We start from the raw sequence: 25560 nt of genomic DNA on the forward strand, positions 1-25560 counted from the left end.
TCCCTGACAACCCAGTCAACTCCTTTGTAAACATGAGACTACCAAAGAGCTTCCCTCTTCTGTGACAATCTTCCCCCCCGTCTCTGCTCTAGGAGTGTTTGGAGGGGAACGGACAGGCAGCTGCTCTGACATTAGAAATGTACAGTGCCAGCACATCTTTTAGATAAATATGAACTTTCCTTCCATGAGGATTCTTAAAGATAACTGTCAAGTCAAGGCATGTCACTGGAAATGTGTGTGTCGCTTGAATTCCCTGTCCTTTTTGTCATCAGCAATCACAGTATTTCTTACTTGAATGCTGTTTCTTCCTGTAACTTGCCAAACTCTGAATTCACTTTCTCTGCTACTTGTGCCTTTTTGGATCTGGAGTCTGACCATAAAAAGACGACATTAGAAACTGAGTCTGCTCTTTTTTCTTTTGCTCTGTGAAAATCTTCACTTATATGTGGTTATGTCAAAAGATTGTATGTTTTTTATAGGGAGCTTTTAAGTAACTCATTCTTCTTTCCTTCTCTGCTTTGTCCTGATTAGGATTTGTGGTTTATTCACATGTGAATGTGCTCTTGATATATTTATTCCACAGTAAGGCTAAAGAAAATGCTGTAAGAATTTTTTTAAATCTCTCTAGACTTTTTATTTTAGGATGCAGTTACTCAGAAAATGGCATTTTGAGCGTCAGGAAATTATATGCACAAAACATAAGCGCTTGAGTTCTTTATGAATTTTTTTTCACCCTTGGGGAGTTAAAGCAGAGTTCTTTTCCCTACAGTTACAGTATTGAAGCTAATGCTGTTTTAATTTGAAAGGCATAAGCAGAGTTCTGGGTGGAAGAGATGGTGTTTTGAAACACTGTTCTGTGATACTGAACAGCGACTCCAGAAAGGACCTAATTGCTTCCAATGCAAGTTTTCCCATCTCTTTGGTTAGCATATGGTTTATTTCTATATTTATAAGTGTTTAATAGTCAAGGTGAAAAATACTCAGTGCAACTTTCACATACAACACAGGCTCAGGGTGTTGGAAGGACTGGCCAGAGATGTAGATTGTCTGCTAGATGCATGTCTTTTTAGAGAATCTGTAACTAGACAGAAATATTTTTGTCTCTCAGCTGATGGATGAAGGGTTTTGGAACACAGGATAAGATATTAACTGATGCAGCTTTTCAGGTTTGCACTGAAATGGTAGAAGCAGCAGGGGCTGTCCAGGTGGGGAGAAATTTTGTCTTGCGATCTCCTTATACATTCCCCTAATGGTATGGACTGGGTGCTAAGCTGAGGATGTGTGTACAGAAGGAAATGAGGATGAAACTGGATTCGTGCTCCTGTTGTCATGAGTGATGGCCTGGCTGTAAAGCATTACTGGAGGCTTGTGCCATCAGGATGCTGCTGTGTTTGCTGGTGGCAGGTCCAGGCCCTGAAGAGGTGGCTGTGGGAGAGTCTCCTCAGCAGATGTGTGTGAGCTGGTTTTGATCCTGCACCGACAGGCGTCAAATGTCTAGATCAGTCACTGAAGAGGAGACCAGGGCGTCTGTGAGATAAGAGGTGACCAGCAAGAAGAAGGAAAAGAATTTGAGGCCTGGCTTTGGAGAGAAGGAGGGGTAGTCTGGGAGGGAGGAAATGCAGAAAAGGGAAGTAATAACAATATGGTGTGTGGAGGAAGCACATAGAGTTCATGGTTCCTTAAGTTTATTTTGCCTGTCCTCCTTCTACTTGTGTGCTTGTCATCTCGTGACAAGGTGTTAGCACAATCCATTGGTGAGTGGCATAATTGTGTCACCAATCATCCCCTATAGGCTTGGGGTGCCGGCTGTGCTGCCTCTGGTGAGGGCTGGGCGAGAGGGTGAGTCAGGGGCAGCCCTGGCAGCGCAGCCGCTGTCTGCCCTCGCTGCCTGGCTGAGTGCGGCACTGGAATTTTCCAGGTAGGGCACAGATAGAGGTGAGAGGGAGAGCGCGTGGGACGGGATTTGGACAGGGAAGGGCTCGTCCTGGGGAGAACTACCCGTGTGCCGAGCCTCAGAAGGGAGCACCAGGAATAAATAAACTAATAAATCATGCAAAATGCAGCAGATACAATTAAAAAGATCGAACGCTGCCTTTGCGTTTTATTACCTTTTCATTACCATTTTCCTTTATTAATTTGAAACATGCACTGACTTTTTTTATTTTTTTTCTCTCTCTCCCTCTCCGGCATGGATTTCAACACATACTTGTGCGGGTGCCAAGAACACTGTGTTCTGTTAAGTCACGGGGTGACGTCGGGCGCTGGCCGCCCGCCAACCTGGGTCAAGTTCATTCAAATAAGTTTCAGCGGCAGCCCTTGCTGCCCCAGCCCCGACAGTCCTGCCTTCGCGTGGTAGATGGCTCTCTTGCGTTAGTTTTCCAGAGAGCCTGAGATTTCATGGCTTTAAGTTTGACAGGCTTTTGGATTTTCCGTCATGTTTGCAGAAGGATTAACCAAAAAAAAAAAAAAAAAAAATAGCTTGACCTCGCATGAATCTGTGAGGAGAGAAAAGGAGATGGCCATGGGTTTACTGAGCAGAACAAGGTCTGCAAGCTGGAGCATGTGTTCCTCTGCCCACTGATTTTTATGATTTCTTTTCTTTTTTTTTTTTTTTTTTTACTCTTGTCCTTGGATGGCTTTATGGCTTTTAATCATGATGTAAAGACTTTGTGTCTTTAAAGCAGGAGCTACTCCTGAGTTTCCAGTGACAATCCTGTTCATGACAGAAGTAGATGAAATGGTGCAGTGTGTAAAAGTGGCAATGGTTATGCTAGATTAATCACTTCCCTTTCCCATGAAGGATTTCATATTTTACTCTCAGCTCTGGAACTTTGGACTGCTCTTAAAAATGCATTAAGCAAAGAAATCTCTTGGTCGGGGTGAGCTTCCCATGTACAGGATTATCCCATGTTGTGGTGTTAAAAAATCAGACCAGTTTTCTCAGTCTCTTTATTCCAGCTTCCCTTTTGGGGGACTGTTGTTGCTACTTTGCATAGCAGCATACTTTTCCTTCCTGTAACCCTACCAGAAATCACACTAGATCCCCTCCCCTTCACTTCCAGTAACTGCTCTGTGAGCAATAATTTTGGAACTACTGGCAAAATAAGAGTCTTTGACAAGCTTCTAACATCCTTACAACAGGACAGCATTTGTAACAGCAGAGACATCGCTAACTGGTCTCTAAGACAGCTGTTGATATTTTAGTATTTAATGAGAAAGCCATTCTTCCTGTTTGCTTCTGGGATATATACTTTTAATTAAGAATGAGGTCTCTGGGAAAACTTGGTTTCCAGAGAGAGCTGATTGGTTTTAAAGAGAATAGAGAAGTGAATTTGCAGGTCGTGATTTAGATCTGTTTTCACCATCTCTTGTTTGGACAGATTAGCCATTTTATTTTTATTCTTTTTAGCTGTGCACCAAGTTTCTAGGTCTTGGCTCACTTGATATTTGGCTTTTAAGGGAGAGAAACATAGTAGTGTCAGGTTCCCATGATTCAACACCCACTCCTGAAACACCCACTCCTGAGTTACCTGTTGGTGCTTGCTGGCTTATCTTCTCTGTGTGGGAGAGTGGAGGATGATCAGATTTGTGTTCATCACTAGGTGTCACTCACTTGCAATTACTTAAAGTATGTTTCAGGGCAAAATTAAAAAGAACAAGGAACGCTCTTGCTTCCTACCTCACCCAGTTGGGGGAGATGGGGGGGAAGAAAATGGTGTGAAATCTGGAAAAGAATATTTTCTCGTCCTACTTTCCCATAAAACTGTTGTATGTGGTGTTTTGAAATTTTATTGCTTTAAGTGTGTCTTAGTCTGTTGGCTTTTTTTCTTGTATAGTTCTGTTGATCCAAGATAATGTTTTATTGTATATTTTCAATTGTCTTTTCTGCTCCCTTATCAAGTGTGTAAAAATTTGAAGAATACCAGATAGCATGTAAAAGATACGGAAATCTATCTCAAGGGAGGTGCAGTGATGAAACTACAGGATCATTTGAGACAATGCTTGGAAAAAAATGAGATGACAGGACTCAAAATTGTTCCTGGAACTTGACCGCTGAGCTGTGCTGGGCAAAGGATGCTGATTAAAAACTGTGCACATATAAAGATGATTTATCTTTGTGTTATTTAACAAATTATGTGGAATGTGATGCCTCAGCTGGGTCCTGGTCAGCCTTCTCTTTCATCAAATTATTAGTGTGGGGAATGTATATTCGGTTGTTGAAATACAGAATATTTCAAAATTCTAACACCAGTGCTGAATAAATAAAAGTGAGTGAGAGGAGGAAGGTTAAACAGTGAAACTCAATACATTTGTTCAGCGCACACCAAATGCTGTAAGTATTTTAGTGCAGAGGAAGATTTTCCAGAGAATGTTTAAGTGTCCATGTGTATAGCTGGAAACTTTATTGGCAAGAATGGCAAATTTGTTTTCCTGTATCTCTCACCCTTGCCCTGTATTTTTCCCTTGAAATGGGACATGTATTTATTTTACAGCCTGGTTCTGTCATTTAATTTGGTGGCTGGGACTTCTGTGGATTAGAATGTTTTGTAGACTGTGCCTTCCCTCCTTTGTGTCCAAGTGAACTAGGTCTGGGTTGTGCTGTCTCCTTGGGAAATTGAATCTCATGGAGGGTCTCAAGGCAGTAGTTGCTGGGCAAGGTTCTCGAAATGGCTTCAGTGGTGTTAAATGTGGACTTGGAGCATCAGTAAAAAAATATGGTGAAAAACCAAAGCTTATCTATTGTGCATTTCTTTTTCATCCTCTCTCCTGTGTAACCTGAAGCGTTCGTTCAAAAGGTATAACTACATAGAGAAATCACCTTCCCCCACCCTGTCTTACACTAGAATAGTAGAGGCTGTTTGAGATCACCTACTTCTCTGAGAAAGGTGACCTAAGCCAAGGGAAGCCCCTTCTATCAAAGGTCATTATTCCTGCAAACCTGCAATGATGATTTGCTGAAAGTAACAATAATGGAGCAAATCTGCTGTGTGGATATCCATAGAAGCTAAGTGCTAACTGTACAAACACATAAATCTCTTAAGCTCTGTGTCAGACCCTGTGTTTACAATGTCTTTGCTCATATTTAGGCCCTAAAACCAGCATGAATTTCTTATGACAGCTGAGAAGAAAACACGCAGCCTCCACTGATACCTGCACAGATATGACAGAACTCTTAATCATAAGATTTAGTTTCCCTTTGCGAAGATTATAGGTTGAGATTCATCTCCTTGTTCTATCTTGGATTACTAAGTGTTTGTGGCTGTGTGTCACTGTATTTATCTAGTCCACATGCTGTATTTGAATTTAACTGAGAGTGTGTTTGAATGAATAAAGTAGCATAATTTCCTTCCCTTCCCCTGAAGGAGAGGTGGGTTTCTTTTAAAGTATGGCAGCTATTATGACTAACTATATAATTACACCTTTAATCAGACTAAACTATTTTAGATACACAGTAGCCCCATTTGGCCCCTCAGTGTTGAACTGAAAACCCTCTAAAGATGCATAGTATGGCTCACAGTCATCATCGTCACCTTTAATCACTCAGCATATTAAAGCCACTGTGCAGGAGTGTACATGGCTATGTGATGTACTTTTGGGAGTGGTGGTGAGGACAGGGAAGAGATACATGTTACAGAAAATTCCTTTTTCTCATTCTGAATCTGTGAATTCATGCACTATTGTATGTCTCTTCTTACTGCCTCTGATCATTTTGCCAGCATTCAATGGATTTCTTCTACTGTTGTATTGTGCTTGGAGGAGAATGTGGCTCTGATGGTGTGGGGAGAAGCTTTTAGTCTCTCTGGGCTCCTGAAGCACTGATGGGTGTGGAAGGCAAGTGGTTCAATGCACAGTTCAGAGGCATGGCCTCCAGAAAGCCTCTCTGTCTGAACAACAAGTGAGGTGTCGTCCTCACAGCTCTTCAAAGATGCAGCAGGGCTGCTGAGTGTTCTACTTTGTGCAAGCTAAGTGTAGGTTTCTAATTTCTGGCATTTTGGAATTCATCCTTTACATAAGAAAATGTACTGCCACCAATAACTGTTTTTTCATTCACACATTCCATCTCTAGTGTTAATTCTGTGACTTTAATAAAGCCCAACAAGTGCTATTTCTTGCAGACCTTAATTACACTAGCATCCATTTTTAAAAGAAATATTTTGCTCTAGCTGCAATACAGTTGCTTTCAGTATTTACTTCAGTTGTGTTTCATGTTTTGCCCAATATGGTTTTGTTTGTTGGGGTTTTTTATGTAAAGAGGAAGAATAGAGGAGAACAGAGAAGGGCAGATGCCACATGATGAAGGGATGCCACCAGAAAGGCAATTCTGTCAAATGCAGACAGATACATGGATTGTAAAAGGTGGTACACATTTAATTTTTGTTGTTATTTCTGAAACTAACATAAGCTAGTTTCAGGCTAAAATGTTACATTCTGTTGGAAGAAGGCTTGAAAATTGCTGAGAATGATATTTAAGAATGTTAAAAAGAGCTTAGGGTCGTGCTGTGATCTCACATGAAAAGGCCCAGAGTTCAGAAGTGAGCAGACCTGTGGCTCCAAGACACACACATGCACCTGGCAGAGTTCTCAGTCTTAATTGTGCAGGGTCTGTTTTACTTCACCATGAGTGAAAAATTCTGAGCATCATGTTTGCAAAAGGGATCATGACAAGGCTAGAGTTCGTTGCCTCTTACTGCATGTTTTCTCACAGCTTACTGGGTATACATGAATATTGCATTGGGATGTTGGTACAACACTAAGATAAGGGCAACAAATTAAAGTAAACACAAGAAATGGGAGAGCCTTTGTAAAAATGTGCAGACAACTCATTCAGCACAACTGTTGATGGCTTGGCCTTGAGCTCAGTTGGTGGAGCTGCTGCTGCCTGCTGCCAAGATAATGTGTGTGATGTAATTGTGCCAAGCCCATACTATCACAGTATTACAGCAAAACTGTCTGTGAACTGGGCACATTCCCAACTACATTCAGGTACAGTAACAAGGTAAATGGAAAGCTTCTGCCAGTACTGTATATATGTAGAGCTGCAGCCTGAAGTGGGTGTTTTGTGGCAAAAAGGACAATGTGTCTTTTGCTGAGCAGGTAGAGAACATAGTCTTTGCTCAGTGTGCCAGTGTTATCTCTTTTACTAAATGACTCTACAAGGATGCCCTTCTCCCTAGCTGCATTACAAGCTGCAGAGGAAAGATGTGAGAATGGCTACAAAGGACAGATTAAAAACCCATCCGGCTCACTGCTCTGACTGTGCTTGTGGCCAGCCGCCCACAATGTGGACACTGGGTACAAGCATAGGTCAAGCTGAACAGATTAACTGGCCAAATAAGAATACCAGTTGCTTTGTTGGTGTCTGAATATGAAATAATCCCTGATCTTCAGTGGAAACTAGATATTTGAATGCTAGAAAGTTCTGAGTGTTTTTTTGTTCTTTTGGGTTTTTTTTTTTTTTGCTTGGAGACATATTCTTAAGATACTTATATAGTCCTCAACTGAGCTTGTTTATGTGGTTGCATGCAATTTCTTTATGCAACCTTCACAAGCCCTTCCTGCTTTCCGAAGTTTTTGGAACAGTTAGTTAATTCTAGCTCTCCATCTTCCCCTTTGACTGAAATTTGCAATTTCCTTTCGAGAAACAACTTCCTATTGAGTACTAACTTATCTGACCACTTTGATGTATTTGAAGTGTTTTTTTGAAGTCCTGAAGGCATTGCAAAATCCAGTGTTGTCTTCACAGCTTTAATTTCTGCACTGTCTGAATTGAGGAAGTAGAGAAGTGGACAGGAGCTCATCTAACTAACAAATGAAAATACAGTTAAATTGTGCTTGATCATGCAGTGTCACTGTAAAATTCCAAACTGTGGTAATTGAAACCTGGTTAGGCAGCTCCAGAGGACTGAATTGTCACGTTTTTGCTGTGATCAGCATTGGCTTTGGGAGATTTGGGAGTTGTATGGATTTCCAAAAAACACTGCAGCATATTTGGAGGCAGATGCAGAAAATGGGCTGATTTCTGTGGTGCAGCCCATCATCATGCCAGAGCTACAGGAATCTTAGTCCTGGCCTGCAAAATAGCCATTAAACTTCAATTTAGATGCCTGTGTTCTATATACAATAAACAGATGAGCTTAAGTGCTAAATACCAGGATTCCCAGCTACTGTCTTTCTGACCAAGGAACACTTAAGCTCCCTGGTGTTCCTGCACTTTATCTAATGCCTGTTTGATGTGGAGCAGGGACTGAAGCTCTTTGAGATCCTTTGACTCTTGTGGGGGTTTTTTTCTGCAGTGACACAGCCTTCAAGGGAGGGGTAAAAATTACCTCCTTGTTGCTCTGTTTGGTGGGTTGAGAATTTTACTGAGAGGAAGGGATTTAAATTCTCTTAATATAGAGATTGTCCTGTGAGAGTTGGGGCTTCTCCATTGCTTAGGCTGAAATGCCTGGAGTGTTATGGAAGAGCTGTGTTTACTCTTGTGGGTGTGCTTTCCAACGCCAGCAATACATGTACAGCATGCTGTGAGTGGAAATCCCTGCAGAGCATAAACTCACAGCTACTGAATCAAGCCCCTAAACAGGCTTAGGTACAGAAGTACCAGCTTTGTACTCACAGGTTTATATGTGACATAAACCACGAGTCTGCAAAGTTGCAATGCATCTGGTAATGTGCAAAAGGACTGACCTCTTGGACTTAGATGTCTAAATGCCATCAAAACTCCTCTTGGAGCCTGAGTCTGAGCTTTTATAGCTGAAGATAATCTTATGTATTTGCATGCATAGAACATTTTTAATGTTTTCTTTTAATTGTCATCTCCCTGAAGTTATCCAAATGATTACCAGTCTGCTGTTTTGAAGAGGTAACAAGTTAAGGGAGGACTTTCAAAGGTCCTTTAAATTTGAATGTGTGCTTACTGATTTTAAATATAAATGCTTTGCAGTTCTGCTTCCCTCACCCCTAAATGCTAACAGTGCTCAGTGTTTTTACATGGGAGTTGGTGTCTAGCACCTGTGCAAAATATATTTCAGAACAGAGTTACCAGATACAGTTGAGAATCACTTGTGAAAATTTTGTTTAAAGAACATGTCCCCAAACCACAGGAGATGCTAAACTGAGTCTTTAACGTCAGGCTTTCTGACTCAGTCCTGCACTTACACCACACCACTAGATGATGACATTTTATTGTGAAGGTTCACCAGTTCAGGCAGCACTTCATAAACATCATCTGCTTTTTAAAGTAGATCCTTGGCTTTCTATTGCAGCTATTGTTTCCTCTTTGTATCTGAAGCAGGGAATTCCCCAGATCTCTCCCAAGAGCTTTTTTTTTTTTTTTTTTTTTTGTAATTCTGGGCTGTATTCTCTCCCTGGAAATCTTCTGGTATAATTTTATTTCATCAGTCACAAGTGAAGTCTTATGCTGGTGGTTTCCATCTACAGAAAATTATTGAAATTATTTCCTCTGTATCCACCAATGTGGTTTTATGTGTTGTCTGTCAAACTACTTTAGACATCCTCTGTGCTGCTTTGTGCCAGGGGTGTATCCATATGCACATTTGTGCACCTGGTCTTCAGAGTCTTGGCCATGATATGTGGTAGTAGTATAAGAGCTAGAAAACCCATCAGCATAAATTCAGTGGTGTTGCTATCCTAGCAAACCTGATTTATATGCATTCTGAATCCCCTCCCTGCACTGTGCTTTTTGAATGGCTGTCAAATGAAATAGAGGAGCTTTTGTCATCTCTGCCTATTTTTCCTGGACTACTATACTTGCTAGGACATGAATAAGGTATTGCTTTAACACTGTCCAAATTCTAGTCTATCAGTATAGTATAACTTGAAAACACAGAACTAATTATGATACTGACCTTAAGTTTTGAGATTTTGACTGTAAGAAAGCATTGCTGCTTTTGCTCCCTATTTTTGTGCAGTATGTTCCTGTAATCCTTTAGATGTAAAGATACCTGTTATGAAAGTCCTGCAAATATTTTTTATATATATTTGGAACCAATTTCTAAAGGATGTATCCATGTGTAGTGGGTTGTGAAGGGATGTGGAGTTCAGTTTTGGGGCAGGGAGAAGTGGGTATGTAGGTGCATTCATCTGCTTTTGACATATGGTCGTTTCCTTTTCTGTTTAGTAAAATTTATCTTGAATTATTGCAGCCTTACATAGAAGAAGTAAGTGAAGATAACTGAAATTTCTATTCTGCAAAAAGTGGAGTGAATTAAGGAACCTCTTTATATCCAGACTACTTATTAGGCAGAAGAAGCAAACAAGTTAATATTAGGTACATAGAAGTACACAAAGAGAATCCTAAAACTGGGGACAAAAGTATGTGGCATTTCCTAAATGGAAATTTCCTGAATGGAAAATGTCAGGCTTATTTAAATATAAACAAACAAATGTAATTGCTTGTGTGTAGGATGTAGTGCATATACATTTCTTTATTTCACTGTGGTGTTAGAGAGTGTGGGTGACTTGTTAAATTCAATTTTCAATTTCTTAATAGCTTTCTCCTTAAGAAGTGGTTGTCTTGTTAGGTAGTGTAAATGTAATTGTACAGTTTGGCTATTTTACATAGGGTAAGCTTTCCGTTCCTTCAATAACTGCATTCCAGGAGCAATACTACTTCCACTTGGCTGTAGTGATGCAGTTTTGGAGGACTTCTGTTGATAGTAAAATAAAAAGAAAAAAATGAAATCTCTTATTTGATGCTACTCTTGAAAATTGACACAAATGGTCAATTTTTGGTCTGGAAACTCCATTCTTCCTCCCTTCTAAGTGATTAGTCCATAACAGAATCAGTTGGCTTTTGGCAGTTTGGAGGGAAAATGCATTTAACATGTCTTAGGTTTCCAAGTGTAAATTTGACTGTTAATAAACACGTCAAAAGGATTTTCATCCTGAAGTCTTGATATGTGTTAAAGTTACATTAATGGTCTGAATTGTAGTAGCTGCAGTGTAAAACTGTGAGTCAGTATTTTGAGTATCAAGGGTTTAATTGATGCACTTGTGATTGTATTTTCACATTATTTTGACATGACTGTGAAACTGAGAAGTAATCTTTTCTGCAAGAATATTCAAATGCTTGTCTGAATCCTGAGAATAGATTCTTCTTTATGCCTAGACTAAATGATCTTGCACCATTATATGACACAGCTGTGTTTGTTCTTGTTCTGACTTAACTAAATTTTTTGCTTTATTTTAATAACATAATTAGTGTGTGGTTTATTTTTAATGAATTGCTAACTGTAGAACACAATGTGTTACCTACATTTCCTCTAATATCTAAAAACTTATTTTAAGTTTGGCTCTCCATATTTGAGGAGAGTTATAATACATTGATAGATTTGTGTAGTTACTGTCCTAGCACTGAAAGGAAAATACTGTGTGAGTTAAAGTCTAAATCATTAAAGCATCAGTATAGATAAGCTGATTAGGCTTTTGGCAAGTAGAAAGCAAGATCTTGCTCCACTGCAGTTCTGCTGTATTTTGTACCCTGAAGAATTACCCTAGACACATGTGAAATTTTTGAGATTTTGAAAGACGGATTCTTTTTTTTCATTATTGTTGTCCTTATTATTGTTTTTATTCAAGCCACATCTGCTGCAATGTCTCACCCATTTTTCTGACCAAAATGAAATTACTGTTGTTGTGAGCTGGGGAATGCAGACCGTCCAGGCAGCAATTTAGTTTACTCCATGCAGGAGTATCTCTTTGGTGACTGGGGGTGGGAGATACAAAATGATGATGCAGTGTTTTAGTTACTGTAGACCCTGATGATCACTTGTTGCTGCTGAAGTAACATGAGAACATGATGTATTGTTCTCTAGATAAGAAAAGAACTTGTGATTAAAATACTTGCCACTAAGACAAGCACAAAATTGATACAGTGGGTGCCAAAATTTGCACTTCTGCATTTAGGCAGTAAAGCTGCCTGTCACACAATTCCTAAAAATGGTGCAGCCAGATGCCCAGAACTGCCTGAGCACTTCTTCAAAGCTGCTGTCACTGTCCCTCTCCTTTCTAAATTTGGGGTTTTTTACTTCCCCTGTCCCAAATTTTCAGTGCAGAGCACAGCTCCCAGAGCTTGCTGGTGTTTGAGAGTTAACTGCTGTTTAATGAAAAGTGTTCTTCTTATTTTTACTTTTGGTACAAATTTTGGGTTTGGATGTGTGCAATTTTTAATTGCTTTACCAAACATTGCAAGTTTTGATCAGAATGCTAATAGGTCACTTCCAAGTTCAAGAGAAAAAGATTTGCAATACTTTTTTAAAAATCTTGCTAGCTGCAGAGTTTGATCTGAAGGACAAATATCACATAAGCATTTTTACTTTGGGAAGAGGAAAATGAGGAGAATATGTTTCATTTAATAGTATCTTAAAGGACAGGTTTCTAAATGCCTTTCTGAGATGTTGAATTAACCTCTATGATTGTCAGCTTTGAGCTTCCCTTATATTATAAAAAAAAAAGAGGATACACACTTCCCACACATGAATTTTGCATTTTCCACATGTAAATACTCATTGACACATGCTAACAGAATAGAATAGAAAATGACAGTTTTCCATTATTTTTCCCCTCCCTTTCTGAAGCACTGCTTTAAGAATGGAAGTGAAATTGAGCCATCATAATCTCTCAATCTGGTTTGAGATAGTGGAGGCATGAATCCAAAAGCTATTGGTGACTGCTGTGGATACCAGTCAAGGATTGCTTTTTCAAAGTATGTTAAAGTGCATGACATGCACTGAGAGTCTTTTTTTCTCTGCCTGTAATTGAGAAGAATTACCTTAATTCTTCTTAATCATACTACTTTATGAAAGCTTTATAGTCCTTATAAGGAAATGCTTAATACAAATTATGGATGTTTGTATTTCAGGGCTCCTTTCTTTACAAGTTCTCATGTCAGCTGCTGGCCCGTTCTTAGAGAATTACAGTCCACCAAGTTTAGTTGTGCAAGGATTGTGTTTGATTACTGGGACATTTCAAGTGTATCTTCCTGATAAGTTTATGTGTGTGCTTATTTTCTACAAAAGTTTTAAATATCTGTGATTGTCTCCATGGGTCGTACAATGTTGTATTATACCCATATTATGGCAGTCACGTCACTAAATGTAATGTAACACACCTGTATTACAGCACACACACTTTTATTCTAATCTAGATCTCAAAGGAGTTTTAAAGTCTGTACTTTGAAATCTTTTTATGTACTGTGAACAATCAGCACAGCTAAATGTGTCAAACTTAAGACAGTATTGTAGCAGTGAGCAATTTTGACTCTCTATAAAGTGTGTATTTGCAGCAACATTACAATTTTCAATTACAGTGCCTTACTCAATTGATGTTTACTTTATTTTCCTTCTGTTGCCCCAAAGTTTAGGCACGTGAACTGAAAGAAAATTTGTAAACTTCGTGTTGGGCTTAGTTTTCTTTGTTCTTTATCCAAATAGAGCTAATTTTAGCTGAGTATATTTAATGTATTTTTCAAAGCAATTTCATTGTTTGGTGTCCTTTGGCTTACTTGGAGAAGCAGTTAAATGAGTTTTCTATTTCTTTAGCCTGCATATAGGTGCTCTCATCAATGTTAGAAATCAGTTTTGGTGAAGGTGGGGCTTTTGTGTGTGTGCACATGCTGTCATCACTGACACAGTAGTTCAGACGTGGTAACACATTTCCTGCCCCAAAATGTTTGCTGTTTAAAATAGTTTTAACAGTGCAAAACCACAAAATGATCTAGAAAAAGTTAGGCTGTGTGTGGAAAGACTTCTGGAGAGGAGGGAAAGGGTTGAAAGAAACTGGAAATGAAGAGGAGGGAAAAATGAAGGGACTATTTTAGGCTTTGGGGGCAGTTCCGCAGGAGTTGTGAAGCAATAAATGGGGCAAAGGGAAGCACAGTCAAGTGAGAAGAATGTGGAGTGAGTGGGAGTAGAAGAAAATGAATGTAATGTGCTGCACTGCCTGGCAGCCTGGTGTCTCCTCCAGCTGCCAGTGCTGCAGCCATGAACGCTGGCACTGCTGCAGCTGGAAGTGCAGAATCTCAATTTCAAGGTGTTTCTGTGTGTCCCTGTGGATATTGTCAGCAAAAATTTTTCCACTAAGTGCTGAGCATTATTGCAGAAATTGTGCCTGTATTGCGTTTGTGTTATACAGCACTGTGCCACTTGTGTTTCCATTCTCTCGTTTTCTTTTTTCTTTCCTTTTATGATAAGTGCTTTTCTAAGGGTTTTCACAGGAAACTGCAGATCAACCAAAGAGATCAATCGGTGTGAATAATTTTTGCTTTACTGAATACCTGTGTGCAATCCCTCATTTAGCTGATTATTCTGGAATTGCTTCTTTTAATCTCAAACATAACGTGCTTGCAGTTATCATCTACTTTTGCAAAGAATCCATAATATGAAAAAATTGAAAGTCTTTGACTGTTCTCTGATCTATCTATATAGTGACATTACTGTGAGAAGCATTTGCTGTTTTAGAAACAACCTTTTTAAAATCTTGCAAGATGGTTATACAGTTCATAACTGTATTGGCTAAAGATAAGAGAGAAGCAATTTTATAAGGAAAGATTTAATTTGCTTAGACCAAATGATCTGTTTGGAGAAAAAAACACCAAACTTTTGAGACCTATAGGTGGCCTTAGTGCTAAATGCTTGTCTGCTTTCCCAGAGCTATATCTGTTTGTATAGTAAAAGTTATTACCTCCCATTGCAAGTATTTGTTCTTTCTGAAGGCTTGGGTTAAACAAAACAGTTGCTTGAAGATGGAAATGTATTTCCTCCTTTAACAGTACCTACTGAATCCTGCAGGTGTTTAGTCTAGGTGCCTTAGGATTTAGTTCATAAATAATAATTTGGCTTTTAATCATGCCTTTCAGTTGAGCCCTCTTGTTACAGCCAAGCTTTAGCTGGGATGATTACCATAACATCACCTAAACCAGAGACAATAAAACTGAGGTTTCATGGCACGGATCCACTAACTTTAATAAATGAAACTGAGTGAATAACTATAAACAAAGAATGTGAAAGTAGGTTATCAAACCATGTGATAACATCTGTTCCTTGGAAACATGAAAGTAACTATTTCTGTGTCAAGAACGAAACCCTGTTTAAGTGGTATTATAAGCTGACTGCAATTTTCCTGTGTGCCCAAACTTCAGTGTATAATGTTGAGGCTTCTGTGCGAAATGATGTAATTATCTGCATGCCCTATCAGAGTCAGGTATTTATATTTGAAAGCCTGTGTCTCTGTCATCTGGAGGATCCTTATCAAGATGAGAGCTCAACTGCGTGGGATAATGTGCAGTTGCATGAGAGGAGACCTGGTTCTGTCCCTGAATAGTTTGCAAGATGCAACACGTGAAGTGGCGTCTCCCCCTTCCCCTCTTTTTTTTGAAGAAGGGAATGGAGAGCAAGGGTTATGGTAATGCACTTGAATGTAACATTGGCTAACAGTGTGCACAAATTGTCCAGACTGTCTCCAACAGCCAGTCATTTTCCTTGAGAGAAAATGAAGATGTCCTTGTATGATGGAAAAAAACATTAGACAAAGCAGGAAAAGCGCTTGTGGATTGTCCATGTTAACATTTTTCAGCATTATTTGGTCTGTTGGAAGTTGGCTATTACTCTGATTACAGACTGATGGTGAGATCAGTGGTACTGAGATAATATTAGGAAGTGATAGATTGAATTCTTAATGCTAAAGAAGTCAACTTATCTACTAAAGTGATGCTTTTAAGAGATGCAGTTGCAGTGCAAATGCTACAGATGCTATGATTGCAGCAAGGTCTATATAGAGTACAAGTCAGTGTCCCTTAACTAATGTTCAGTGTCCCTTAACTAATGTTAAGTAATCTTGCTTTGTGCTCATTTTGCACTTTAGCAGCTCACTGTCCCCTACTATTCTTTCCTGTCCTTGTGCACAGCAGACAACAGTTTTGTTCAGCCTTACCTTTAGGATCACTGTTTAATTTGGGATCATATTTAATTCTACATCTATGCAGCACCCTCAGAAAGAAATAGTGCTTCTTGCTTTCCAGCCCGATTTTGTGTAAAAAGGCACTTGGGCTGAGACGAGAGCCTCACCTGTTTCGGTCGGCTGATCCATGCCTCAGAACAACCTGTTCTGGGAGAGGCAGGCTGGAACAGCTTGTGGATGGATCTCCAGAGGTATAGCCTGCTTAACCTGTTTGCCTTGTGAAAGCTGAGGTTTCTGCTCAGGATTAGAAGTTACGGCTTCGATTTCATCTTTCTTACCACTTGTGCATTCTTTACCTGGCTTAAAAGAAAAAAAAAGTCAGTAAATACCATCTTTGCATTAGGTCTATAAAAAATCTGTTTTGTTGTAATTTTAATTACTCTTCTCCCAAAATTCTTCTTTTGAAGATCAGATTTTCATGTTGATTTTTGTGCATCTGTGCAAAATCTAATTTTGATGTTATTTTTTCGGTTCTTGTTTCCTACAGTGATTAGTGCTACATGCAGGATACTGCCTGCCAGTGGTGTGTGTGTACAGGATTGTGAGTGAGAGAGCTCAAACCAAACAAAAACACACACCTCTGCCCTGACAAAAAAGAATGCACAGCCAAACATACTGCATGCAAGCATAATCGTCACCTCATTTTCCACTTCAAGGCAGAATGATCTAAACAAGATATGGGAACTGATAAACAATGATACAAGTTATTTATTTTGTTAATTATTATTTCATGTGTGATATAAACCACCATTTTGTGGGCTTATGTACTGTGCTTCAACTTCCTCACTCTGTGAAGTGGAAGAGGGAGTTTTCCTGTCTCTCTACAACTTTCTTTTTCAAAAATGATGCAGGAAGCTCAGCATCAGATAATTGGCTCTTGGGTCTGACAGCAGCCATACCATTCCATTCATTTCTGCAGAGTTCCATGAAAGCCCTTTCAACTCCTTCCCTGTATGAAAGCATCTCTGAAACTGTCCCATTTGCTTTTCTTTTGATAACAGCTATTGGTATTTTTCCTTTGGATTGAATCCTATTTTTCGGGTTACCTTTTAAGACAGTAACTAATGCAGCTGTATTTTGACAGGGCTTGCAGAATAAATGGTGTCCGACATGGGTAAGACTTCCCCAGGAGCTCTTCAAAGGGAAGCCCAGCAGTGGTGTGTAAGGTTTGGTAGCTGACCTGCTTCCTCCAGAGATAATCATGAATCAATTTCCTTTACGATAGGAAGCTCTGGGCTGCTGGATGCAGTGAATCCTTTTTGATTAGTCATAGAAGAGAAGTCCTAACCACTTGTTTAAAGGTCTCAAAACACCATTAAAGAGGAGATGAGGGTGCAGTCTGTGACCAAATTCTGCTTTGAATAATTACAGTGTTGCTGCCTACACTTCTCCTCCATATTCAAGTAGATACCGCATTCTTCTTTGCCACTTGGCATAAATGATTTTGTGTGCTAATAACTACTGCATTCCAGCCCTGGGGTGGTGGCAGCTGGGAGACAGCAAAAATCATTCCTGTGTCTGTGTGAAGGGAGATGTCACTGAGGTTTAGTGGTGGCCAAGCAGGGGGAGAGAAGCTCGGTGGTGCTCGCTCCTGGAGAATCCCAGGGAAGTGCTGGGGGTGGCTGTCCCGGTGCTCGGGGAGCACACGGCTCAGGTTCCTGTAATGGCAGCCACAAAGTGCTCTGTGTGTGTGGAGCAGGACATGTCATTTCCTAGAGCACTGAACCAACACCACTGATAAATATTTAGGACAGATCAGATGGTCTGAGTGCGTGTGCTGGGGAGGAATGCAGTACTTGGCTAAACAACCAGGCATTATCTGAGATCCATTTTAAATATGTGCTGTCTCTGTAATAACACTGGGTGGTTGTTCCAGATACAAAATTTCAGTTAATCTGCTGTGTCAGTTTGGGCTTGCAAGTCCAAAAATACCTTATTAGTGATTTATGTCTTTCATTGTTCTTTTTTTCATCTCTGCCCACGCTCTGCTACCTAATCTTGTATTTTTGCGTGTTGTTCCTGTGGTTATTCCATGAGAAGTAGGCTTGGTGTCACCCACAGAGTTGCACATGCCTAACTCTGCACTTCAACATAAAGTTTTTGTATGAAGGAATACTTGAATTATATCTCTCTAGAGTGAAAGTAGCTAGTTTACCAAGATTAGTATTCCAAATTATTTCTCAAGCTACTAGGAAAGTATATTTGGCATAGACTTCAGTGCTTCAGTTAAAGCTTCAGAAAACAGAGAGCTTTGAAGCGAATTGCAAGCTTTAAATCCTTTGTACCTTTAATTATCTTTATAGAGCTGAATAATATCCTGTACTATCTGTGTGCACAATGCTTGAATTAATTTTGTGTTGATTAATTAAGGGAAAACTACTTTTCTTTTACCTTTACCCTACTCCCCGTAATCCTGCAAGCCAGCTTCTGGTGGAGTTAGCTTCGAGCATTCATTAGCATAGCCTGGGCCTTTGACATACTGCACTGGTGATTTATGCTTGTGAATATTCATTGTGCTAAATCCAGTGGTTTTTCTGCTCACTCTTGTTTTTTGGAGAGTACCATGCAAGATGCAAAGTCTCCTTGGAACCCACAGCCAGCTGCCTGGAGTAGAAGTGGGCTGCATTTGAATCTCATTACAGCAAAGTACCTGCAGTGCAAATGCAGGGAAGACTGGATAAAGGAAAAGGCAGTAGGGTAGTCACCAGAGTTCACTGTGTGTTTGTTAACACTGGTCATACTGTTAATACTGATCAGCTTCCACCATCCTGAGAGCTGTCATGAGAGGGCAGGTAGGGGAATTGCAGATCAAGTCTGAAAAACAAGAGGGAATCACGAAAGGGAAAAAGCTAGTCCACGAAGGAACAGGTAGGGGGTAAGAGAAAATGCTTCCAGAACCAGAGGCAAAGATACATGAATGGACAAGCAGAGGGAGATGCCACAAGATTAATTTTACTCTGTATGTACTGTGATCAGAGCCTGAAACTCTGAAATACTGCTTCTGTTTCTGACATAACTTGGCTCTGTGACCTTGAGAAAGCCTGGTTTCCTAAGGGTGCTCTGAGAAACACTCTTAGTTCTGCTATTTGAGCTAGGCTGTGGTAGGATAATAGGAGGGAAGACTTTTATATTATTTAGGGAAGGAAATGACAGACTAAGTGACCTCTATCTGTAAAAAGTTGTATCAATGTCTATATAGAATTTGATATGTGTTTTTTTGTCTGTAAGACACTGCAGCATGCTGAAGTATCTTAGTTTCAGCTGATAAATTTGTTCATAGTATCTGTGAACTCTTACTGAGCATCTTATCTGCAAAGTATCTTCATATCTACTGGGAAATATTTACAATATTAACTGAATGTATGCAACTGAACAAATGGAAGTGTTTAATGGCTACAAAGGTGAGGTGTAGATACTGATGTTTTTCTGCAGAAATCACTGAGTAATGTATCTTGGGAGAAGAGACAAGGGAGATAAGAAACCCACATAACTGCTCATCACCTTGCCTCTGATTAGCAATCACTGTCTGAGAGCCTTTTTAAAAAAATACAGATTTATTATTTATTTTAATAGGGTTGATCTGTTAGCTTTCTCTTTGTACAAAAAGCTTTGTAAAGTTCTGCTTTCTGTGTTAAAGCTGGAAACTTCAAATGGAAATGTAACACTTCTCATGTTAACTTACTGCTATTTTATTGATAAAAAATATCAAGTGCTTATTTAATTCATCAAATACAGATTTTACTTGCTTCCATCACTATTGAAGTGAAAAGGTGATTTTTTCAGGCCTTGTAGAAGCAAACATTGTGCAGATTGCCAAGGTAGTGCCAGAGAACTCACAGTCTGTTCAGCAAGAGGTAGCTGAAGCAAATCTCTTGAGGCTGAGGGAGGAAGTACTTGGTCACAGATGTAACAGCATGGTATCTTCTGTGCTGCATGTGTGCAAAATCTATGTGCTTGTGGAATGCCATCTTCATTCCACTGAAGTCAAGAGTTTTGTGTTTGACCAGTTTGGGGTAGGATTTTAGAGTTTCTGTGGTTTGTTTTTTGGTATTTTTTTTGTTTTTAGTGAATGCAAATTGATATGGGCAAATATATGTGCTTTAGCAATCTTAGCTGCTTAGTTGGGATTTGCTGTTTCTCATTTTGGTTTCTATTTTTACATGTATACCATCCTCTTTGTTAACTAGTACCTGTGAGTGCTGTCAAAAATATTAATTAAATAATCTTGAGAGCTCTTTCTTTTTTGATGCATTTTGATTTAAAAAATGCTTAACCTTAAAATATTGGGTCCTGGATGCTCCAATACAGTACTCAGTGACTTCTTTACTTTCCTGTAGTCAAATCTTAACAGAAAATATGGCAATAGCCTGTGTATTTATACTTGTCATTTCCCTTAAAAGAAAGAGCCATAAAAGGGGAGCATTTGTAGCTTTTCAGATGACACAGTCACAGAGAAAATAGATTTATTTTAAAATCAAACAAAATGAACTATGTTTATTGTTTTAGTGATAAAGATTGAGGTCAACCCCTGATTTTTTTTTTCTGGATATAGACGAGTGGCTAGCATGATGTAGAATGGGGTGTTGTGGAAAGGCCATCATTGGAAATATATCTATATCTTAGTGAACAGTCTACTACAAAGTATTTGGAGGTATTGGGATATATGGGAGACAGTCATTAAAATCCTCTGATCGGGGATTATTACATTGGTATCAGGGGTCAGAGGAAGAAATTAGGTGGGGAAACTGAGCCTGTGTGTGGTGGGAAGCATTGTACTCTCAGGCACTGTAACCAAAATTACTGTATTTCAAAATAATTAGCCATGTGGAAAACCAGTTTTAATTTGACAATTCTTTGTGCTTAGCAGTGGTGCTCTTCTGAAACTCTAAAAATGCAGAAGAAAAACATGATATTGCTGGGGATATTATTTTAAAAAATCAACAAAATAACAACAAAACTCCTAGAAATTCTTCTTTGTGATGTTTAAGATGTTGATAAAAAAATGAAGAATTTCTTCAGTATTTATCAAGGATTGTTTTAAAGTGAATCAAAGAAATAATTTTTTTTGCCAGCTTTTCCCCACCATATTGTTGGTAGGCTTGCCAGCTTGTTTACTGGATACTTGAAAAATCGTGTTTGATGTGTGTTTTGAAAATATTTTTCTCTTTAGACTAGAATTCTGATTATGGCTACAGTTAAAAAATGTACAGAATTGGAAGGCTAAGTTTTTGTTCTTTGTTTTTCTTCTGCATTTTTAGAGTTTCCTCTTTTAAAAAAAATTTCCAACTGACCAATTAAAAAATCATCCACAACAAAAAACACTAACAAGCAAACAAAACAAAAAACCCCAAAGTACAGTTTCCTTGGGGAAGTTCAGTCTAAACAATTATACAGTAATTTTAGCAGAAATTATTTATTAGACAATCTTTAGTTAGGAAAGCTTCTTAACGCTTAAACAGTCAATGGGATTAAAATGTGCTTAATTTAAAGCACTTCCCAAGGGCTTTTCTCATTTGCATTTCACTCGCTCAGAGAACTTCAGGTTCACATCCATTTTTTTAGGTGCAGTGGATATCATAGCTATTTGAGAAAAATTAAAGCATTCCTAAAGCAAGTGAGTGCATTGGAATGGTGTTTTAAGAATGAAGTGCTTGCTTACTGCTTTCAGAGTCTTTGAAATCTTTTATTTCTGGCTCATTTCCAATATGGAAGGAGTTTGTTTTCAGAGAAATATTGTTGCCAAGGGACAGATGTTGGCTGTGTTGTGTTTAAAGCAGACTGATATTAATTACATTCTTTTAGCTATTCTACTTCTCTGGGTAACTTTAAAAGGTCCTTCCAATTTCCAGAGTACTTAGGTAAGCCCTCGGAACATGAACACAGTGTCTCGGCATTTACATGAAAAATGTATCAGAGAACTGGCAAGAGCTGAACTTATTTTTGTGCATGGTTAAGAAATGCTCTTTTCAGATGATTACACTAATTAATAACATGGAACAGCTTTAGCAAATTTAGTGAATTCTGTGATTTCCCTCCCTTTCCTCTTTCGCCTTTCAAGTCTTTATCCGAGCCAGTTGTCGAACAACCTGTGTGGAGCATTACTTACTGCATTTCACCAGAGGAATGGGGTAATTTTTTTCTGTGGTTGAGGCAGCATGGTCTGGAGCAATGTCAGCCTTTGGGGTTTCCCAGTTTCCTACTGATAATGCAAAGTTAATATTTTGTTTTTGGGGTTTTGGTTCTTTCAAGATCAGTCTGAGTAACTTGCTTTGCCTTGTCTACAGTTTTATGCCAGCTTGAGCTGGCCTAGTGCTGATGGTCCCAGTGACAGGACTGTCACAGCTCCACCAGAACCTGCAGACAGTGTTGGTTTGGTTGTTTTGGGTTTTTTTCAACTAGCTCCTGAAGACTAAGCCCAGCTCATGTTTCTTAGTTCTCCGCCTATTTCAGTGGTTTAGATAATTTTGTTCTGTACTTGGTAAAATGTCACTTTCCAAGTATTTTTGCTTAATACTCAGTACTTTAAGCAACACTGGGTCAAGAGAACATAATGCATGTTACAGCTGTGTAGCTGTTGGCTCACCTTAGGGAGCCAACCCAGTAGCCTTAACCTGCTTCTGCAGGAGCCCTAGAGGGGAGCAAAATGAGCTCAGCCAAAGCAGGTGAATTTCCCCCCAGCCCTCTTCTCAGCCTTCCATGTCTCTACAGAGTTGTTTTTTCTGCCTTCTCATCCCCTCATCCTTCCCTCAGTGGGATGAGTTCAGTGTGCCCTGTGAGTTTCTGGTAGAAGAGCTCCAGTGAGGTTCTGTGGGGCTGAACTCCAGCCCTGCTGGCTCCCAGCCCTGACTGCTGAGCAGTGATCCATCTTCCTTGGAGCTACCTGGAGACAGCCCAACAGCTTATGCTCAACTTTTGAAACCTTCCTGGGAAGCTGTAGGCCTGCTGGATATGAAGGCCTGCCTTGGTGTTCAAAATCATGTTTTAACAAAAGGTTACATACTTGACACCTACAAGCTGTCAGTAGAGGCATGTGTTTCTTCCTTCCATTCAGACTATGGAAGCTGACCTTCCTGTTTGCTGGAATCCCAATATAAAAGCTCTCTTTCTTTCAGCTTCAGTGATGATCTCTATCACTCATTATCCTCTCTCTGCTTCCCTCAAAACTTGCTTTAGATAAAAACATTGGCCTGATTCTCCAGACCTAGTTATTTAAAATCCCTAAATGTTACTCATCTCAGTTGTCCCTCAAGAGATGATCCTTATGTTCAGGAGTTGATGTTGACTGACAAAAGATTCATGTGCATTTACAGTGAAGTTGTCCAAGTTATATTAATAAATTGGCATTCCATTTGTGGGTTACTGGGTAACATATTCCTGCCTACATAAATCTATACCCCCTCACTGGCATTCTGCTCAAACAGCTTTTTGTCTTTATTCGTTTAGGCAATTTCGACAGAAATATCTGAGTACTCCTCCGATAACGACAGCCTGGGAGGAGGAGAGGCCACCCTGGCCACCACCACTCCAGGATCCAGTAAGGGAATACAGGCAGGGCCAGGAGGGGACACGAGGGATGTCCCAGCCCGACCGGCCAGCGAGTGGCTGAGGTCAGCACAGGCCCTTCTCCGCACCCCGGGGAAGCCGGCGGGAAGGGCCCCCAGAGCCCCCACCGAGTCTGCCAAGAAGAGGAAGCTGCTGAGGTAAATGGACTGTCCACCTCAAGGAATTCTTTAGGGCTGTTTATTCTTAAATTATAAGTAAAACAATACCTGCCAAAGTGTTGGAGTGCCTTTCAAGGGTAAACATTTTAGAGATGCAAATATGAAAAACTTAAAGAATGTCATTTATCTGTAAACAAGCAAAAATGGCAAGAAATAATAAATTTAAAATTTCTGGTGAAAGCTCTCAATCTTGAACTCTTGTTAAAATTGATTTTTGCACTTCTGATAATGCTTTACAGATGTGTGAGTGGACATATTTCTATTCTAGCTTCTAATAATTTCATTGCTTTGTGCCTCTCAAGAAATTCTGCAAAAATTCTGCACCTCAGGTTTTAGGATATTTTTTTGGTCCTCTCCAGATTTGTCAGTGCAAAATTATCCAAAATAATGTAGGAAAGGAGTGGATGAGCAGTAGTTCCGATGAGCGTAGGACAGAGCATTATGTAGGTAATGGGAGGATGTATTTCTAAGGTGAAATTTAAGTGTCTGTGACTAAGTTAAATACATTAGAAAAATATGTAACTGCTGAAAGTAGCCTGAGATGGAGCAGTTGAAGCCTGATGTTCTAGCTAATTACAGTGCAGAAATGGCCACTTGCTATATTGAATTAATGAAAGTTGTGTTAAATGGTATATGTGAAGTTATGCCTCAAGCTGTGGAGACCACAATTACAAATGGTGCTGCTCTACATCCCTATTGTTGTTTTAACAATGTGCTTCTCTTACAGCTGAATCTATGTACAGTAATCAGTCAATTACTTAAACAGTAAATATTCAGTTAATAGGCATACCTTATTTTTCTCTGAAATATTCTTGGCTATTTCAAAATGCTGTCTGAGGAAACAGGTTTGGAAGTCCTAATTACTGAGGATGTCTATACTTAAAAGCGCTTTGCTTATGCAATCAAGCTTTATTTCTTGTCACTTTAGACAACATGCATACTCAGCTGTACTAGGTCAGATCACAGCTGTAACCCCCAAAAACTCCTTATAGTGGCCAAAAGCAAGTATGTGTGAATGTAATAGAAACAGGACAAGTGTACAGTGGTATTTTGCCCAGGTGCTCTTCCAGCTTTGAGCAATTCCTGAGCTGAGGTTTGTTACCATTAGTGGGTTTGTCTTTTTCTAAGTTCCAGCTTCATTTGATGACCTTTACTGTCAACAGTCTAAATGCAAAAAATGTTTTCTGGGAAAGATACTCTGACACAAGTGTATAAGAGAATAGATTGCTTTAAAAACAAACAAAACAATAAAACCAAACCATCCACACTTATATAGAATGCAATCTGTCTGGAGTGGCAGGAGGAACAGAGCTTACAGGGCTTTTTACCTTCCATCCTGTGGTTCCACTTTGGATTCCTTTGGGAACAGGGAAGCAGGCAGGAAATTCCTTAGTTATGAGTGTTGTTTATCTAGTTATTTTGCTCAGCTAGGTAATTGTCATCTTTTCACTCTTCCTGTTCAGGGCATTAATTCCATGTGTCTCTCCCATCCTCCCTTTTACTGCTGACAGAGAACATTTTCATTGATGTGATAGCAGTGGATGTAAGTTTGCATCCTCAATAGGAAAGCACAGGTTTTCTGTGCTGTGGATTGAAGGCCATTTTGGGGAAACGTTTATCAGCTTCTTGATTGATCGAGTGACAATCCCTTCTTTGTGATTTAATAGCTGAAAGCTACAAAGCAGTCATGGCCTTGTCATTTCTCCTTCCTTCCTACCTCTGCTGCAGCTCAAGGCCACAGCAGAAAGAGCAGTGAGCAGGGGAATCATCCTGAAGCTAGATCTGGCCTGTGGGCTCCCATGTGGATGGACCTTTGGAGCTGCTCAGGAGGTGGAAGAGAGCCACGAGTCTCTGCTCAGCTGGG

General features: G+C 39.6%; 1 protein-coding gene across 3 annotated transcripts in view; it reads left to right on the forward strand.

Moving 5' to 3' along the window:
* Nucleotides 1-25560, forward strand: part of SPIDR (scaffold protein involved in DNA repair) — a 195216-nt gene that overhangs the window by 28159 nt on the left and 141497 nt on the right. For all 3 annotated transcript variants that reach the window (XR_009114481.1, XM_058024781.1, XM_058024787.1), the window contains exon 6: nucleotides 23419-23675. Coding sequence is in view for 2 of the 3 variants with exons in the window: in XM_058024781.1 (XP_057880764.1) it covers nucleotides 23419-23675 (257 nt within the window). In the remaining variant the exon portion in view is untranslated. The remainder of the gene's footprint in view (nucleotides 1-23418; nucleotides 23676-25560) is intronic.

The sequence above is a fragment of the Melospiza georgiana genome, chromosome 1 (assembly GCF_028018845.1).
Source record: "Melospiza georgiana isolate bMelGeo1 chromosome 1, bMelGeo1.pri, whole genome shotgun sequence".
In the NCBI taxonomy this organism is placed as follows: Eukaryota; Metazoa; Chordata; class Aves; order Passeriformes; family Passerellidae; genus Melospiza; species Melospiza georgiana.